The sequence below is a fragment of the Oncorhynchus mykiss genome, chromosome 7, assembly GCF_057628025.1.
Source record: "Oncorhynchus mykiss isolate SJ-2025 chromosome 7, ASM5762802v1, whole genome shotgun sequence".
NCBI classification, from domain to species: domain Eukaryota; kingdom Metazoa; phylum Chordata; class Actinopteri; order Salmoniformes; family Salmonidae; genus Oncorhynchus; species Oncorhynchus mykiss.
Genome location: NC_143028.1, coordinates 4,501,098 through 4,521,263, shown reverse-complemented (window position 1 = coordinate 4,521,263; position 20,166 = coordinate 4,501,098). Strand labels below are relative to the sequence as shown.

The 20,166-nt window shown below is 45.1% G+C and overlaps 1 protein-coding gene across 4 annotated transcripts in view; it reads left to right on the top strand.

Annotated features, from left to right (window-relative positions):
• Positions 1-20,166, top strand: part of LOC118965336 (prolactin receptor) — a 134,672-nt gene that overhangs the window by 73,456 nt on the left and 41,050 nt on the right. For all 4 annotated transcript variants that reach the window (XM_090239899.1, XM_090239898.1, XM_090239900.1 and 1 more), the window contains exon 2: positions 9,367-9,479. In XM_090239899.1, the coding sequence (XP_090096025.1) occupies positions 9,389-9,479 (91 nt within the window). In that variant the 5' untranslated portion in view covers positions 9,367-9,388. The remainder of the gene's footprint in view (positions 1-9,366; positions 9,480-20,166) is intronic.

The window sequence follows — 20,166 nt, the reverse complement described above, 5'->3', positions numbered from 1 at the left end:
AAAAAGGGAAGGGGTCTGAATACTTTCCGAATGCACCGTATATTGATGTATATAGTTGATACTTTTCACCAAAAAAAGTCCTTGCAGCAAAATACACATTCAAAACAGTAGACATTAGCAGGCTATAATTTTGTAGCGTGTGTGTCAGAACCCAGAGCCAAATCTCACGTAAACACTGGCCAGCTATGCTAACAGCCTGTCACGAGAGATGAGCCTGTCACGAGAGACGAGCCTGTCACGAGAGACTGTGTCTGTGTTTGTGTGTGCATCTTTATTTTGGATTAGAGGTTAAACGAGTGCAAGACGTTGAGCAGCTTTCCGTGTCAGATGCATTATAGTAATGACAGGTCTGTGATTTCTCCAACTTCATGGACCATCATTATAGTAATGACAGGTCTGTGATTTCTCCAACCTCAAGGACCATCATTATAGTAATGACAGGTCTGTGATTTCTCCAACCTCAAGGTTGTGATTTTAGAATATTATCCCATATTGTCCTATATCCCATATTGTCCCTATATCCCATATTGTCCTATATCCCATATTGTCCTATATCCCATATTGTCCTATATCCCATATTGTCCCTATATCCCATATTGTCCCTATATCCCATATTGTCCTATATCCCATATTGTCCCTATATCCCATATTGTCCTATATCCCATATTGTCCTATATCCCATATTGTCCTATATCCCATATTGTCCTATATCCCATATTGTCCTATATCCCATATTGTCCCTATATCCCATATTGTCCTATATCCCATATTGTCCCTATATCCCATATTGTCCTATATCCCATATTGTCCTATATCCCATATTGTCCCTATATCCCATATTGTCCCTATATCCCATATTGTCCCTATATCCCATATTGTCCCTATATCCCATATTGTCCTATATCCCATATTGTCCTATATCCCATATTGTCCCCATATCCCATATTGTCCCTATATCCCATATTGTCCCTATATCCCATATTGTCCCTATATCCCATATTGTCCCTATATCCCATATTGTCCTATATCCCATATTGTCCCTATATCCCATATTGTCCTATATCCCATATTGTCCCTATATCCCATATTGTCCCTATATCCCATATTCCCAGCTAGCCTACAGCTTTATTATTACATTCCCTGGATCTGAAAGTCCTCACTAATCTCAGAAAAAATATGTTGGTTTGTTATGTAAGTGAGAGAAAGTAGAACAGGGGATTAGTTGTTTCCAAGTCCATGGAAAATCATCTGTTAAATTGATTTAATCTCCAGGTGTAATTGTGTGACCCAGCAATCGCCTTTTGTCCAGATCAGATAAGCCATGTGCCAAAACCTCTAAAAGAGAACACGTTGGCTCCCTGTTGTTGCTGCACAAGAGAGAGTTACATTTGTAACCATGGAGAGCCTTCTCTTGGTACCAAGGTGACCACTTCTCTTCTTTTTTTTTGCTGCTGGACATGAAAAAAAACAAGATGTTCCATCAAAGTGGAGCAGCTTTACAGTCCAGTAACTCTTCTGGTGAAAGAGAGGCAAATAATACTCTGTGGGCAATATCAACTCCTTCTATCTTATTCAGAGAGGCTGAATGACATGATGAATAAGGCTTAGTCTGTTTACCAGTGAGTTTTAAAGTGCAGTGGCAATGGCCAATCATTCTCTATGAGGCGTCTTTCATTACTGTCCTCAACTGCCGTTTGTAGAGTTAACTGGGGATGAGAAGTTAAGATGGAATTGACTTCAACCCAGGGGGCCGAACATACACTGTGTACTAAGCATCCTATGTGATGGCACAGCAAAATGTCAATGTCAGTTGCACATATGTAGTGTATTGGCTTGGACACTTTACACTGGGCCATGACCCTATGCCTTAGGATCCGTATTTGGGTCACAGTACTGCATCACTAGACTGTCTACCTGGGTTCTAAAAAGAGATTAAAGGTTTCTGAGTAGGAGGCTATTTTGAGGAGTCTTCAGGCGAGGGCCATTGAAAGAGTTTTATTAGGTCAAAATGTCATCAGAGATTTGTCTGAGGACAAAGAGCTCTAATGGAATGTTGGCAGAGTTCCAGTGTTCCCTGAAGTGTTCTATTTGCAGCAAACATGTTACTTAGTTACAATTTCAGTTGAACATTCCAAAATGTCACGGTTAAACGTCAAACAGCCAACATCAGTTGGACTGCTAGCGGTAAGGACCGGCGGTAAGGACCGCTAGCCAACATCAGTTGGACTGCTAGCGGTAAGAACCGGCGGTAAGGACCGCTAGCCAACATCAGTTGGACTGCTAGCGGTAAGGACCGGTGGTAAGGACCGCTAGCCAACATCAGTTGGACTGCTAGCGGTAAGAACCGGCGGTAAGGACCGCTAGCCAACATCAGTTGGACTGCTAGCGGTAAGGACCGGTGGTAAGGACCACTAGCCAACATCAGTTGGACTGCTAGCGGTAAGGACCGGCGGTAAGGACCGCTAGCCAACATCAGTTGGACTGCTAGCGGTAAGAACGGCGGTAAGGACCACTAGCCAACATCAGTTGGACTGCTAGCGGTAAGAACCGGCGGGAAGGACCGCTAGCCAACATCAGTTGGACTGCTAGCGGTAAGGACCGGCGGTAAGGACCGCTAGCCAACATCAGTTGGACTGCTAGCGGTAAGAACCGGCGGTAAGGACCGCTAGCCAACATCAGTTGGACTGCTAGCGGTAAGAACCGGCGGTAAGGACCGCTAGCCAACATCAGTTGGACTGCTAGCGGTAAGGATCGGCGGTAAGGACCGCTAGCCAACATCAGTTGGACTGCTAGCGGTAAGGACCGGCGGTAAGGACCACTAGCCAACATCAGTTGGACTGCTAGCGGTAAGGACCACTAGCCAACATCAGTTGGACTGCTAGCGGTAAGAACCGGCGGTAAGGACCGCTAGCCAACATCAGTTGGACTGCTAGCGGTAAGAACCGGCGGTAAGGACCGCTAGCCAACATCAGTTGGACTGCTAGCGGTAACATCAGTTGGACTGCTAGTGCTAGCGGTAAGGACCGCTAGCCAACATCAGTTGGACTGCTAGCGGTAAAGACCGGCGGTAAGGACCGCTAGCCAACATCAGTTGGACTGCTAGCGGTAAGGACCGGCGGTAAGGACCGCTAGCCAACATCAGTTGGACTGCTGGCGGTAAGGACTGGCGGTAAGGACCGCTAGCCAACACCAGTTGGACTGCTGGCAGTAAGGACCGGCGGTAAGGACCGCTAGCCAACATCAGTTGGACTGCTAGCGGTAAGGACCGGCGGTAAGGACCGCTAGCCAACATCAGTTGGACTGCTGGCGGTAAGGACTGGCGGTAAGGGCCGCTAGCCAACATCAGTTGGACTGCTAGCGGTAAGGACCGGCGGTAAGGACCGCTAGCCAACATCAGTTGGACAGCTAGCGGTAAGGACTGGCGGTAAGGACCGAAGGTAAGGACTGCTAGCGGTAATGACTGGCGGTAAGGACCGGCGGTAAGGACTGCTAACCAACATCAGTTGGACTGCTAGCTGTAAGGACCGGCGGTAAGGACCGCTAGCCAACATCAGTTGGACTGCTAGCGGTAAGGACCGGCGGTAAGGACCACTAGCCAACATCAGTTGGACTGCTAGCGGTAAGGACCACTAGCCAACATCAGTTGGACTGCTAGCGGTAAGAACCGGCGGTAAGGACCGCTAGCCAACATCAGTTGGACTGCTAGCGGTAAGAACCGGCGGTAAGGACCGCTAGCCAACATCAGTTGGACTGCTAGTGCTAGCGGTAAGGACCGCTAGCCAACATCAGTTGGACTGCTAGCGGTAAGGACAGGCGGTAAGGACCGCTAGCCAACATCAGTTGGACTGCTGGCGGTAAGGACTGGCGGTAAGGACCGCTAGCCAACACCAGTTGGACTGCTGGCAGTAAGGACCGGCGGTAAGGACCGCTAGCCAACATCAGTTGGACTGCTAGCGGTAAGGACCGGCGGTAAGGACCGCTAGCCAACATCAGTTGGACTGCTGGCGGTAAGAACTGGCGGTAAGGACCGCTAGCCAACATCAGTTGGACTGCTAGCGGTAAGGACCGGCGGTAAGGACCGCTAGCCAACATCAGTTGGACAGCTAGCGGTAAGGACTGGCGGTAAGGACGGAAGGTAAGGACTGCTAGCGGTAAGGACTGGCGGTAAGGACCGGCGGTAAGGACTGCTAACCAACATCAGTTGGACTGCTAGCTGTAAGGACCGGCGGTAAGGACCGCTAGCCAACATCAGTTGGACTGCTAGCGGTAAGGACCGGCGGTAAGGACCGCTAGCCAACATCAGTTGGACTGCTAGCGGTAAGGACCGGCGGTAAGGACCTCTAGCCAACATCAGTTGGACTGCTAGCGGTAAGGACCGGCGGTAAGGACCGCTAGCCAACATCAGTTGGACTGCTAGCGGTAAGGACCGGCGATAAGGACCGCTACTCAACATCAGTTGGACTGCTAGCGGTAAGGACCGGCGGTAAGGACCGCTAGCCAATATCAGTTGGACTGCTAGTGGTAAGGACCGGTGGTAAGGACTGCTAGCGGTAAGGACTGGCGGTAAGGACCGGCGGTAAGGACCGCTAGCCAACATCAGTTGGACTGCTAGTGGTAAGGACCGGCGGTAAGGACCGGCGGTAAGGACTGCTAGCCAACATCAGTTGGACTGCTAGCGGTAAGGACCGGCGGTAAGGACCGGCGGTAAGGACCGCTAGCCAACATCAGTTGGACTGCTAGCGGTAAGGACCGGCGGTAAGGACTGCTAGCCAACATCAGTTGGACTGCTAGCGGTAAGAACCGGCGGTAAGGACCGCTAGCCAACATCAGTTGGACTGCTAGCGGTAAGAACCGGCGGTAAGGACCGCTAGCCAACATCAGTTGGACTGCTAGCGGTAAGAACCGGCGGTAAGGACCGCTAGCCAACATCAGTTGGACTGCTAGCGGTAAGAACCGGCGGTAAGGACCGCTAGCCAACATCAGTTGGACTGCTAGCGGTAAGGACCGGCGGTAAGGACTGCTAACCAACACCAGTTGGACTGCTAGCGGTAAGGACCGGCGGTAAGGACCGCTAGCCAACATCAGTTGGACTGCTAGCGGTAAGGACCGGCGGTAAGGACCGCTAGCCAACATCAGTTGGACTGCTAGCGGTAAGGACCGGCGGTAAGGACTGCTAACCAACACCAGTTGGACTGCTAGCGGTAAGGACCGGCGGTAAGGACCGCTAGCCAACATCAGACTGATTTTGAGCGGATCAAATAAAACTAATTTCATAAGTTGAAGAATGACAAACAAAAGGTGTAATGTGTCTGCACGCAAAAATATCTCTCATAAATCTTACTTCATTTTCCTTTTCTTTTCGGTATTATTTTCACTGCATCTGGGATAGCGTACGCAGACGTTTTGGCTCTGCAGCCTTCTTCAGTGTGTAGGTACAATTTTATTTGAGTTGAGAACCACATTTGCAGGGAACACAAGTGAGCAACCGATGAGCAGCAGGTGCTTCTAATCAGGGTTGCCACTCATCTTCCAATCAGTGATGTAGCTTTTCTGGCCTACCTGTATACACATTACAGTCAGAAAAAATACAGAATTATAGGGTATGGGAGTGGGCACGAAGGGCAATTGAGGGCATCAGGCGTGAACCATTCAGTTGAAGAATGCTCATGTTTCTTGCTGTGGAAATCTCTGGCAGACATGAAAGCAGGCTAGCAGATATGATGACGATGATCGATGGCTGGAGACTGAAACACTTGCAGTAGCTAAGCAACTATTGGAAAGGTTACCCAATCTCAGAAAAGTTCACCCAGTCTCTCTAGGAAATTGTGGAACTTCCCTACCGCAAAGAATTTGAATAAACAATTATACAAAATAAATAGGTGAGTGCTTTTATTTGTCCTGTTTCACACGTTTCACACGTCTCATGGAACACCATGACAGACTGACCAGGTGAATCCAGGTGAAATCTATGATCCCTTATTGATGTCACTTGTTAAATCCACTTCAATCAGTGTAGATGAAGGGGAGGATTTTTAAGCCTTAAGACAATTGAGATATGGATTGTGCATGTGCCATTCAGAGGGGAATGGACAAGACAAAACATATGTGTCTTTTGAATGGGGAATGGTAGTAGGTGCCAGGCGCGCCGGTTTGAGTGTGTCAAGATCTGCCACGCTGCTGGGTTTTTAACACTGAACAGTTTCCCGTTTGTATCAAGAATGGTCCACCACACAAAGGACATCCAGCCAATCTGACACAACAGTGGGAAGGATTAGAGTCAAAAGCATCCCTGTGGACCGCTTTCAACACCTTGTAGAGTCCATGCTCTGACAAATTGAGGCTGTTCTGAGCGCAAAAGGGGGTGCAAATCAATATTAGGAAGGTGTTCCTAATGTTTTGTACCCTCAGTGTATAGCACAGGGTCAAGGAGCTAGTTCTGTTCCTGTGACAGTTGTCTGGGATGCTGTTCTGCCGTCTCAGACATTAAGTCCCTACATAGTTCATCATTTTAACCTACTTCACCATGCAAACCTCATGTGAGCGCCTCCCTCCGGACCACAGTCAAGTGGAGTTACTCATATATACAGTAACAATACAGTAAGTACACTGGTGTCTGGTAGAGCTATGCTTTTTTAATGAAATCCAACTGTTCCAAGGTTCAACTCAACCGACCATTGGCTTTGTGGCCAATGAGTAGACATATTTATAAATCAGTCATAACGCACAGTAATATTCAGACACAGGATTTTTTTTACAGTGTAACTGTTGTCTTTACTAATTGGTCTGTTGAGTCAGGTGGTCAGGTGGTCTGTTGAGTCAGGTGGTCAGGTGGTCAGGTGGTCGGTTGATCAGTTGACCAAAAAGACATGGAGAGCCCATAGCACACGGCGGAGAGGAGGGCATGAACAGGTTCACTTGAAAAGGATTCCCCTTTCAGGGTAGTGGGTTATTGTGCATCCCTGTGGTTGGCTGAACACTAGCTGTAGGTCGCTGTCACTCATAAGGTGTTACAGGGTGACCAGATAGAGAGACCATATTTCCCTCAGATTACACAGACCCACAAAGAATTTGAAAACAATTACAATTTTGATAAATTCCCATATCTATTGGGTGAAATACCACAGTGTGCCATCACAGCAGCAAGATGTGTGACCTCTTGCCACAAGAAAAGGGCAACTATCAAGGCACAAGGCGAGACCCAAATAAAGACACAGGAGGCAGATGGTTGGAGTCTTATAATGTTTATTAATCCAAAGGGGTAGGCAAGAGAATGGTTGTGGACAGGCAAAAGGTCTAAAACCAGATCAGAGTCCAGGAGGTACAGAGTGGCAGACAGGCTCGTGGTCAAGGCAGGCAGAATGGTCAGGCAGGCGGGTACAAAGTCCAGAAACAGGCAAGGGTCAAAACTGGGAGGACTAGAAAAAGGAGAATAGCAAAAAGCAGGAGAAGGGAAAAATGCTGGTTGACATGGAAACATACAAGACGAACTGGCAGAGAGACAGGAAACACAGGGATAAATACACTGGGGAAAACAAGCCACACCTGGAGGGGGTGGAGACAATCACAGGAACAGGTGAAACAGATCCGGGTGTGACAGCAACCAGTGAAGAACAAACACCATTGTAAATACAACACCATGTTTATGTTTATTTATTTTCCCTTTTATACTTTAACTATTTGCACATCGTTACAACACTGTGTATAGACATAATATGACATATGAAATGTCTTTATTATTTTGGAACCTTTGTGAGTGTAATGTTTACCGTTCTTTTTTTTATTGTTTATTTGACTTTTGTTTATTATCTATTATGTAAACATATGTTTCCCATGCCAGTAAAGCCCTTTGAATGAATTGAGAGATTGAGAGACAGCCGATCCTTTCTTATCCTCCATCTCCCTAGGGCAGCCCAAGCTGTGAGGCTGCAGCTTGGGAAGGAGGGGGGAAAGGAAGGGGCTGCTTGGGGGGGGGGGGGGGGAGAAGGAAGGGGCTGCTTGGGGAGGAGGGGGAAAAGGAAGGGGCTGCTTGGGAGGGAGGGGGAAAAGGAAGGGGCTGCTTGGGAAGGAGTGGGAAAAAGAAGGGGCAGCTTGGGAAGGAGGGGGAAAAGGAAGGGGCAGCTTGGGAAGGAGGGGGAGAAGGAAGGGGCAGCTTGGGAAGGAGGGGGAAAAGGAAGGGGCAGCTTGGGAAGGAGGGGGAAAAGGAAGGGGCAGCTTGGGAAGGAGGGGGAGAAGGAAGGGGCAGCTTGGGAAGGAGGGGGAAAAGGAAGGGGCTGCTTGGTGAAGGATGTGGGAGAAGGAAGGGGCAGCTTGGGAAGGAGGGGGATAAGGAAGGGGCAGCTTGGGAAGGAGGGGGAAAGGGCAGGGGCTGGGGTTAGAGGCCAGGGGCTGGGGATAGAGGCCGGGGGCAGGGGCTGGGGTTAGAGGCCGGGGGCAGGGGCTGGGGTTAGAGGCCGGGGGCAGGGCCTGGGGTTAGAGAAGGAAAGGCAGGTGACTTGCTTCAGCCACAGATCAAAAATCTGATTATCCCCAATGACTGATGACAAAGGGACCAGTGGGAGTTGATTGGAGCAAACTCTTATCTTTCTTGATGTCCGTTTTAAGCTGTTAAGCTTTTTTGGTGCAGTATTTGTCTTTAGAGTATAGTTCTAAAAGGGTTGATATCTAGGGCTCAAATGCTCACACTTTACTGGGCTTTGTCGGAACACGTGTCACCATGTTCTGACTGCTGTGTCACCAGATGACCCTCCAAACAGCCTCAAACAACCCCCAACAGTCCACCACCAACTGAAACAGTAAACTAGGAACACTGAAATCACCTCAGAATCACAAAAACTGTCCTTAAAGTGAAAGTTTAGGAAATTAGAATGAGAACCTTTGAGTAATATTACAAATACATTTACTTTGCTTTTATTCACCGTGTTTATATTTTCTTACCGCTGATAACCAGACAGCCAAATTAAATAATTAGTCCCTCGGCGCTAACATTGGACAATGATGGCTTTGTGGCTGGCCGGTCCTACATGACTAAGTGAGCTCTGTGGTCTTTTCCAAGGGGATTCTATAACTGAAAAAATGTACACTAGTCTTGATTAGTAGAATACGCTACTACTCTCTAGCTCTATTTAACTCCCAGTCTGACATCATGAATAGTCTTGAGATGAGAGGCACTGGCTTGGGCTTGTCAGACTTGACCCAGGGAATTATACACAGGCACAGGAACACACACACCCACACACACACAGGTCCATCTGTCCCCAGGGGGATTTGAATCAGGGTATGAACCCAGATGTTCACAGTAGGCCCACAGTCAGATGTGTAACTGTAGCCTGTGTGTGTGTGTGTGCGTGCGTGCGTGTGTGTTGGCAGATCGTTGGAGAACAGCTGTGTGATGCTGTGGCTGCTGGTCCTTGTCCTGCCCGGGGTAGCATGCAGTGCCCTGACCCAGAACCTTCTACAGCCAGACAATGACCACAGAGACGGTGAGTCACACAGCCCACTACACCCTGATCTCAAAGTCCACTAGATAGACTGTCTCTGTGGGTGCCTCTGTGTATCTCTGTGGGTGTCTCTGTGCATCTCTGTGAATCTCTGTGGGTGTCTGTGTATCTCTGTGGGTGTCTGTGTATCTCTGTGGGAGTCTCTGTGGGAGTCTCTGTGGATGTCTCTGTGGGTGTCTGTGAATCTCTGTGTATCTCTGTGGGTGTCTCTGTGTATCTCTTTGGGTGTCTCTGTCTGTGTATCTCTTTGGGTGTCTCTGTCTGTGTATCTCTTTGGGTGTCTCTGTGTATCTCTTTGGGTGTCTCTGAGTATCTCTGTGTATCTTTTTGGGTGTCTCTGTGTATCTCTGTGTATCTCTGTGGGTGCCTCTGTGTATCTCTGTGTATCTCTGTGTATCTCTTTGGGTGTCTCTATGTATCTCTTTGGGTGTCTGTTTGTATCTCTGTGGGTGTCACTGTGTATCTCTTTGGGTGTCTCTGTGTGTCTCTGTGGGTGTCTCAGTGTATCTCTGTCAGTGTCTCTATGTATCTCTGTGTTTCTCTGTGGGTGTCTCTGTGTATCTCTGTGGGTGTCTGTGAATCTCTGTGTATCTCTGTGGGTGTCTCTGTGTATCTCTGTGGGTGTCTCTGTGTATCTCTGTCAGTGTCTCTATGTATCTCTGTGTACCTCTGTGTATCTCTGTGGGTGTCTCTGTGTGTCTCTGTGTATCTCTGTGGGTGTCTGTGAATCTCTGTGTATCTCTGTGGGTGTCTCTGTGTATCTCTGTGGGTGTCTCTGTGTATCTCTGTCGGTGTCTCTATGTATCTCTGTGTAACTCTGTGTATCTCTGTGGGTGTCTCTGTGTATCTCTGTGGGTGTCTCTGTGGATGTCTCTGTGTATCTCTGTGGGTGTCTTTGTGTATCTCTGTGTATCTCTGTGGGTGTCTCTGTGTATCTCTGTGGGTGCCTCTGTGTATCTCTTTCCGTCTCTCTGTGTATCTCTGTGGGTGTCTCTGTGGGTGTCGTTGTGTATCTCTGTGTATCTCTGTGGGTGTCTCTGTGTATCTCTGTGGGTGCCTCTGTGTATCCCTTTCCGTCTCTCTGTGTATCTCTGTGTGTATCTCTGTGGGTGTCTCTGTGTATCTCTGTGGGTGTCTCTGTGTATCTCTTTGGCTGTATCTGTGTCTCTCTGTGGGTGTCTCTGTGGGTGTCGTTGTGTATCTCTGTAGGTGTCTCTGTGTATCTCTGTGGGTGTCTCTGTGTATCTCTTTGGCTGTATCTGTGTCTCTCTGTGCAGTAGTTGCAACATTGCGGTCCAATTGACATTGGATTCTATTTCTGGTGCCTCCCGTTCCACTTTGTTTGGGCAAAGGAGGTCATTCCTGTCGTTCCATGGGTTCAGTCTGTATGGCACCCATTTGTTGTTTGTTGAGCAGCGTTCAGTTCAAGAGAAAAATGTCTAAATTCTCAGAAGTGGACACAGAGAGCCCAGTGTTCCCCATTGAATCAGCCACTGTCATACTTAAGACCAAATGCCTTGCTGGTGGCTCTCTCTTTAGAAACGGTCCAGGGACTTCCGATGTTGTTTGTTCTTTTGTAGTGTGGAATACTTTACAACAGTGTTCTTCAGTCCAGGTGGTACCCAGGTTTTAGTTACAGTCAGTGCATCACCACTTGATTAAACTAATCACGGGCTTGCTAATAAATCAATAGATAACTAGATAACTAGTTACATTTATAATGAATTGTGTTTATTCTAGGATGTAAAAATGCCTCCACAGTCAACACCCTTGTCGACCAGGACTGAAGAGATTTCCTTATTCAGTCAATTGTGTTATTATACAGCATTTTCATCCTTTCTGTGGAAAACATTTAACTGAAACAAAAGTAGGCAGTGCTCCTAATTCTGTTGTCTTGTTCCCCTTCCAATCTGAGTAACAGATGTGGGGCAGGCAGCAATCCTCTCATTGTGGAACCTGGTTGTCAGCTTGTCATTTGTGTGATACCCTGCTCTTCGCTGCTTGTTCAGTGAATAAAACAGAACATGAGTTGTGAATTATATATCAGGCCTACCTGCCTGCCGGCCTCCACGGACATAGCAACGCTGCCTCTACAGAGGGAGGAAGACAGCTGGTCTGGTTAAACCTTGATATCGGTTTATGGAAGCGACTGAATAATCATATACTTAGCTGAGCTTCCGAGGTACCAGTTTGTTCCTGGTTAAGCCATCTGCTTAGCCTGCTAGTTGTTAAAGTAAGGCAGCAGTTGTTGAGCTAAGGTAACGGTGTATTAGACTATTTCCACCATCTTCCCCTTACATGAGTTTATCATCGTCAGATAATGTGTCTGCATGTAAACTCATTCAGGGAGAATAGGGTGGAGAGAAGGACATGAAGTCTATTCTACTATGTCCTACACTGTCTGGTCTGTGTACCCTGCAGCTCTTCAGAACTCACAGTGGGAGACTCATCATGGACAATGTGGCCAGTACAGGACAGTACAGTACAATACATTCCCTTTTGACTGAACAGAAGCTTGATCAAGGACAGAGGGGAACAAATGAGTGACATTTTCAATGTGCTTCATTTAGTAAGATGAATATTCAATTGATATTCAATTTGCCGGTGCTAAAAATGCTAGTGTTTTTGTTGCACTTTGGATAAAACATTATGCAGTCAAGAAACCAAACCTAAGACTTACTTTATATATGTATGTATGTATGTATGTATGTACAGTGCCTTGCGAAAGTATTCGGCCCCCTTGAACTTTGCGACCTTTTGCCACATTTCAGGCTTCAAACATAAAGATATAAAACTGTATTTTTTTGTGAAGAATCAACAACAAGTGGGACACAATCATGAAGTGGAACGACATTTATTGGATATTTCAAACTTTTTTAACAAATCAAAAACTGAATAATTGGGCGTGCAAAATTATTCAGCCCCTTTACTTTCAGTGCAGCAAACTCTCTCCAGAAGTTCAGTGAGGATCTCTGAATGATCCAATGTTGATCTAAATGACTAATGATGATAAATACAATCCACCTGTGTGTAATCAAGTCTCCGTATAAATGCACCTGCACTGTGATAGTCTCAGAGGCCCGTTAAAAGCGAGAGAGCATCATGAAGAACAAGGAACACACCAGGCAGGTCCGAGATACTGTTGTGAAGAAGTTTAAAGCCGGATTTGGATACAAAAAGATTTCCCAAGCTTTAAACATCCAAAGGAGCACTGTGCAAGCGATAATATTGAATTGGAAGGAGTATCAGACCACTGCAAATCTACCAAGACCTGGCCATCCCTCTAAACTTTCAGCTCATACAAGGAGAAGACTGATCAGAGATGCAGCCAAGAGGCCCATGATCACTGTGGATGAACTGCAGAAATCTACAGCTGAGGTGGGAGACTCTGTCCATAGGACAACAATCAGTCGTATATTGCAAAAATCTGGCCTTTATGGAAGAGTGGCAAGAAGAAAGCCATTTCTTAAAGATATCCATAAAAAGTGTTGTTTAAAGTTTGCCACAAGCCACCTGGGAGACACACCAAACATGTGGAAGAAGGTGCTCTGGTCAGATGAAACCAAAATGTAACTTTTTGGCAACAATGCAAAACGTTATGTTTGGCGTAAAAGCAACACAGCTCATCAGCCTGAACACACCATCCCCACTGTCAAAAATGGTGGTGGCAGCATCATGGTTTGGGCCTGCTTTTCTTCAGCAGGGACAGGGAAGATGGTTAAAATTGATGGGAAGATGGATGGAGCCAAATACAGGACCATTCTGGAAGAAAACCTGGTGGAGTCTCCAAAAGACCTGAGACTGGGACGGAGATTTGTCTTCCAACAAGACAATGATCCAAAACAAAGCAAAATCTACAATGGAATGGTTCAAAATAAACATATCCAGGTGTTAGAATGGCCAAGTCAAAGTCCAGACCTGAATCCAATCGAGAATCTGTGGAAAGAACTGAAAACTGCTGTTCACAAATGCTCTCCATCCAACCTCACTGAGCTCAAGCTGTTTTGCAATTTCGGTCTCTCGATGTGCAAAACTGATAGAGACATACCCCAAGCGACTTACAGCTGTAATCGCAGCAAAAGGTGGCGCTACAAAGTATTAACTTAAGGGGACTGAATAATTTTGCACGCCCAATTTTTCAGTTTTTGATTTGTTAAAAAAGTTAGAAATATCCAATACATACATACATACATACAGTGCCTTGCGAAAGTATTCGGCCCCCTTGAACTTTGCGACCTTTTGCCACATTTCAGGCTTCAAACATAAAGATATAAAACTGTATTTTTTTGTGAAGAATCAACAACAAGTGGGACACAATCATGAAGTGGAACAACATTTATTGGATATTTCAAACTTCTTTAACAAATCAAAAACTGAAAAATTGGGCATGCAAAATTATTCAGCCCCCTTAAGTTAATACTTTGTAGCGCCACCTTTTGCTGCGATTACAGCTGTAAGTCGCTTGGGGTATGTCTCTATCAGTTTTGCACATCGAGAGACTGACATTGTTTCCCATTCCTCCTTGCAAAACAGCTCGAGCTCAGTGAGGTTGGATGGAGAGCATTTGTGAACAGCAGTTTTCAGTTCTTTCCACAGATTCTCGATTGGATTCAGGTCTGGACTTTGACTTGGCCATTCTAACACCTGGATATGTTTATTTTTGAACCATTCCATTGTAAATTTTGCTTTATGTTTTGGATCATTGTCTTGTTGGAAGACAAATCTCCGTCCCAGTCTCAGGTCTTTTGCAGACTCCATCAGGTTTTCTTCCAGAATGGTCCTGTATTTGGCTCCATCCATCTTCCCATCAATTTTAACCATCTTCCCTGTCCCTGCTGAAGAAAAGCAGGCCCAAACCATGATGCTGCCAACACCATGTTTGACAGTGGGGATGGTGTGTTCAGCTGTGTTGCTTTTACGCCAAACATAACGTTTTGCATTGTTGCCAAAAAGCTCAATTTTGGTTTCATCTGACCAGAGCACCTTCTTCCACATGTTTGGTGTGTCTCCCAGGTGGCTTGTGGCAAACTTTAAACGACACTTTTTATGGATATCTTTAAGAAATGGCTTTCTTCTTGCCACTCTTCCATAAAGGCCAGATTTGTGCAATATACGACTGATTGTTGTCCTATGGACAGAGTCTCCCACCTCAGCTGTAGATCTCTGCAGTTCATCCAGAGTGATCATGGGCCTCTTGGCTGCATCTCTGATCAGTTTTCTCCTTGTATGAGCTGAAAGTTTAGAGCGACGGCCAGGTCTTGGTAGATTTGCAGTGGTCTGATACTCCTTCCATTTCAATATTATCGCTTGCACAGTGCTCCTTGGGATGTTTAAAGCTTGGGAAATCTTTTTGTATCCAAATCCGGCTTTAAACTTCTTCACAACAGTATCTTGGACCTGCCTGGTGTGTTCCTTGTTCTTCATGATGCTCTCTGCGCTTTTAACGGGCCTCTGAGACTATCACAGTGCAGGTGCATTTATACGGAGACTTGATTACACACAGGTGGATTGTATTTATCATCATTAGTCATTTAGGTCAACATTGGATCATTCAGAGATCCTCACTGAACTTCTGGAGAGAGTTTGCTGCACTGAAAGTAAAGGGGCTGAATAATTTTGCACGCCCAATTATTCAGTTTTTGATTTGTTAAAAAAGTTTGAAATATCCAATAAATGTCGTTCCACTTCATGATTGTGTCCCACTTGTTGTTGATTCTTCACAAAAAAATACAGTTTTATATCTTTATGTTTGAAGCCTGAAATGTGGCAAAAGGTCGCAAAGTTCAAGGGGGCCGAATACTTTCGCAAGGCACTGTATGTACAAAGTTTGGACACACCTACTCATTCAAGGGATGTTCTTTATTTTGACTATTTCCTACATTGTAGAATAATAGTGAAGACATCCTAACTATGAAATAACACATGGAATCATGTAGTAACCAAAAAAGTGTGAAACGAATATATGTATTTTAGATTCTTCAAAGTAGCAATGACAGCTTTGCACACTCTTGGCATTCTGTCAACCAGCTTCATGAGAAATGCTTTTCCAACAGTCTTGAAGGAGTGGAATTTCTTTCCTTCTTAATGCGTTGGAGCCAATCAGCTCAAATAAGCAAAGAGAAATGAAGGTCAGTCAATGTGGAAAGTTTCAAGAACTGTAAAGTTTCCTTTTTTAAACCTGTCAGTTAAGAACAAATTATTATTTACAATGACAGCCTAGCAGTGGGTTAATTGCCTTGTTCAGGGGCAGAACAACAGATTTTTACCTTGTCAGCTCGGGGATTTGATCTAGCAACCTTTTGGTTACTGGCCCAACGTTCTAACCACTAGGCTACCTGCCACCCCAAGTGCAGTTGCAAAAACCGCTTTGATGAAACTGTCTCTCATGAAGACCGCCACAGGAAAGGAAGACCCAGAGTTACCTCTGCTGCAGAGGATAAGTTCATTAGAGTTACCTGCACCTCAGTTTGCAGCCCAAATAAATACTTCACAGAGTTCAAGTAACAGACACATCACAACATCAACTGTTCAGAGGAGACGGCGTGAATCAGGCCTTTATGGTCGAATTGCTGCAAAGAAACGACTACTAAAGGACACCAGTGAGAAGAAGAGACTTGCTTTGGCCAAGAAACACGAACAATGGGCCTTAGAGGAGGAGGAGGTGTGATGGTGTGGGGGTGCTTTGCTTTTGACACTGTCAGTGGTTTATTTAGAATTCAAGGCACACTTAACCAGCATCGCAACAACATCATTCTGCAGGACAATGACCCGGGCAACGAAGGAGTGGCTTCGTAAGAAGCATTTCAAGGTCCTGGAGTGGCCTAGCCAGTCTCCAGATCTCAACCCCATAGAAAATCTTTGGAGGGAGTTGAAAGTCTGTGTTGCCCAGCAACAGCCCCAAAACATCACTGCTCTAGAGGATATCTGCATGGAGGAATGGGCCAAAATACCAGCAACAGTGTGTGAAAACCTTGTGAAGACTTACAGAAAACGTTTGACCTCTGTCATTGCCAACAAAGGCTATTGACCAAATTGTTATTTTATTTGTCTGTCATAGTTGAAGTGTACCTATGATGAAAATTACAGGCCTCTCTCATCTTTTTAAGTGGGAGAACTTGCACAATTGGTGGCTGACTAAATACTTTTTTGCCCCACTGTATATGTTGTAGTTACAGTAAGTATCATGATGGGTTGCCTACGGTATATGTTGTAGTTACAGTAAGTATTATGATGGGTTGCCTACGGTATATGGTGTAGTTACAGTAAGTATTATGATGGGTTGCCTACTGTATATGGTGTAGTTACAGTAAGTATCATGATGGGTTTCCTACTGTATATGGTGTAGTTACAGTAAGTATCATGATGGGTTGCCTACTGTATATGTTGTAGTTACAGTAAGTATTATGATGGGTTGCCTACGGTATATTGTGTAGTTACAGTAAGTATTATGATGGGTTGCCTACGGTATATGGTGTAGTTACAGTAAGTATCATGATTGGTTGCCTACAGTATATGGTGTAGTTACAGTAAGTATTATGATGGGTTGCCTGCTGTATATATTGTAGTTACAGTAAGTATGTTGATGGGTTGCCTACAGTATATGGTGTAGTTACAGTAAGTATTATGATTGGTTGCCTACAGTATATGGTGTAGTTACAGTAAGTATCACGATTGGTTGCCTACTGTATATGGTGTAGTTACAGTAAGTATCATGATGGGTTGCTTGCTGTATATATTGTAGTTACAGTAAGTATGTTGATGGGTTGCCTGCTGTATATGTTGTAGTTACAGTAAGTATCATGATGGGTTGCCTGCTGTATATATTGTAGTTACAGTAAGTATTATGATGGGTTGCCTACAGTTTATGTTGCAACACTACTACTGAAGTAAGTGATACTTATCTGGTGAACAGGTCACATGAACAAGGACCTTACTCTGACTGGACCCATCTAATTTGTCTAAGGTATTCTGAATCCTACTCAATTAAGCACTGACCATCTCTAACTAGTGTTATGACTACTGCACCTAATAGTGCTAATGCAGTGGAGGTAAGCTCTCACAACACAGCCCCTCTATGACCATAGTCATAGCACTAATACAGTGGTAAGCTAGTCGTTCATAGTCTAATACATAGCGGAGGTAAGCTCTCAGCTGGTTGTTCATAGTCTAATATGTAGCGGAGGTCAGCTCTCAGCTGGTTGTTCATAGTTTAATATATAGAGGAGGTCAGCTCTCAGCTGGTTGTTCATAGTCTAATATGTAGCGGAGGTCAGCTCTCAGCTGGTTGTTCATAGTTTAATATATAGAGGAGGTCAGCTCTCAGCTGGTTGTTCATAGTCTAATACGTAGCGGAGGTAAGCTCTCAGCTGGTTGTTCATAGTCTAATACATAGCGGAGGTAAGCTCTCAGCTGGTTGTTCATAGTCTAATACATAGCGGAGGTAAGCTCTCAGCTGGTTGTTCATAGTCTAATATGTAGCGGAGGTCAGCTCTCAGCTGGTTGTTCATAGTTTAATATATAGAGGAGGTCAGCTCTCAGCTGGTTGTTCATAGTCTAATATGTAGCGGAGGTCAGCTCTCAGCTGGTTGTTCATAGTTTAATATATAGAGGAGGTCAGCTCTCAGCTGGTTGTTCATAGTCTAATACGTAGCGGAGGTAAGCTCTCAGCTGGTTGTTCATAGTCTAATACATAGCGGAGGTAAGCTCTCAGCTGGTTGTTCATAGTCTAATACATAGCGGAGGTAAGCTCTCAGCTGGTTGTTCATAGTTTAATATATAGAGGAGGTCAGCTCTCAGCTGGTTGTTCATAGTCTAATACGTAGCGGAGGTAAGCTCTCAGCTGGTTGTTCATAGTCTAATATGTAGCGGAGGTCAGCTCTCAGCTGGTTGTTCATAGTCTAATATGTAGCGGAGGTAAGCTCTCAGCTGGTTGTTCATAGTCTAATACGTAGCGGAGGTCAGCTCTCAGCTGGTTGTTCATAGTCTAATATGTAGCGGAGGTCAGCTCTCAGCTGGTTGTTCATAGTCTAAATGTAGAGGAGGTAAGCTCTCAGCTGGTTGTTCATAGTTTAATATGTAGCGGAGGTAAGCTCTCAGCTGGTCGTTCATAGTCTAATATGTAGAGGAGGTAAGTTCTCAGCTGGTTGTTCAAAGTCTAATATGTAGTGGAGCTCTCAGCTGGTTGTTCATAGTCTAATATGTAGTGGAGCTCTCAGCTGGTCGTTCATAGTCTAATACGTTTAGTAATACGTTTAGTAAGATATTGCACACACACGTCACCTACAGACAGCTAATCTCGCTCAGACAATGAGACCCCACCCACAAACACTGGCATATAGCTCTACTGTATTTTGACATCCTAGGAGGATGGTGGGAGGAGCTATAGGAGGATGGGCTCATTGTAATAGAGTCAAAGTTCCATGTATTCCATTGCAGCCATTACAATGAAAGGAACTGGAAAGAGGGATACATAGTCAGTTGTACAACTGAATGCATTTAACTGAAATGTGTCTTCCACATTTAATCCAACCTGACATCCACGTCATCAATGAGACCGTCCTCCTATCGCTCCTCCCACCAGTATATTGACCCTCTGGTTGACACACCAGTATGTATGTTGACTTGGTATATTGACCCACTGGTTGACATACCAGTATGTACAGTATGTTGACTTGGTATATAGACCCTGTTTTCATCTTGTTCGTTGTTGTCATGAATAACTCATTATATGCCTCAAATTCATACTTAGAAGATAAGTAAGTAAGATATTTCAGTTTTTAATTTTTTATAAATTAGAAAAAAAATCTAAAAAGCTGTTTTTCGGTTTCTGTTGTGGGGTATTGTGAAGATTTATATTTACTTAATTATTTTAGAATAAGGCTATAACATAACAAAATGTGGAAAAAGGGGAAGGGGTCTGAATACTTTCTGAATGCACTGTTCGTGTGCCTCAAACACTGCGAAGCGCCTATGAATAGGAAACTGCCAATGTCATATCTATCTAAAGTACAGCACAGTGTATGTACTGTTATACAGTGCCTTGCGAAAGTATTCGGTCCCCTTGAACTTTGCGACCTTTTGCCACATTTCAGGCTTCAAACATAAAGATATAAAACTGTATTTTTTGTGAAGAATCAACAACAAGTGGGACACAATCATGAAGTGGAACGACATTTATTGGATATTTCAAACTTTTTTAACAAATCAAAAACTGAAAAATTGGGCGTGCAAAATTATTCAGCCCCTTTACTTTCAGTGCAGCAAACTCTCTCCAGAAGTTCAGTGAGGATCTCTGAATGATCCAATGTTGACCTAAATGACTAATGATGATAAATACAATCCACCTGTGTGTAATCAAGTCTCCGTATAAATGCACCTGCACTGTGATAGTCTCAGAGGCCCGTTAAAAGCGCAGAGAGCATCATGAAGAACAAGGAACACACCAGGCAGGTCCGAGATACTGTTGTGAAGAAGTTTAAAGCCGGATTTGGATACAAAAAGATTTCCCAAGCTTTAAACATCCCAAGGAGCACTGTGCAAGCGATAATATTGAATTGGAAGGAGTATCAGACCACTGCAAATTTACCAAGACCTGGCCGTCCCTCTAAACTTTCAGCTCATACAAGGAGAAGACTGATCAGAGATGCAGCCAAGAGGCCCATGATCACTC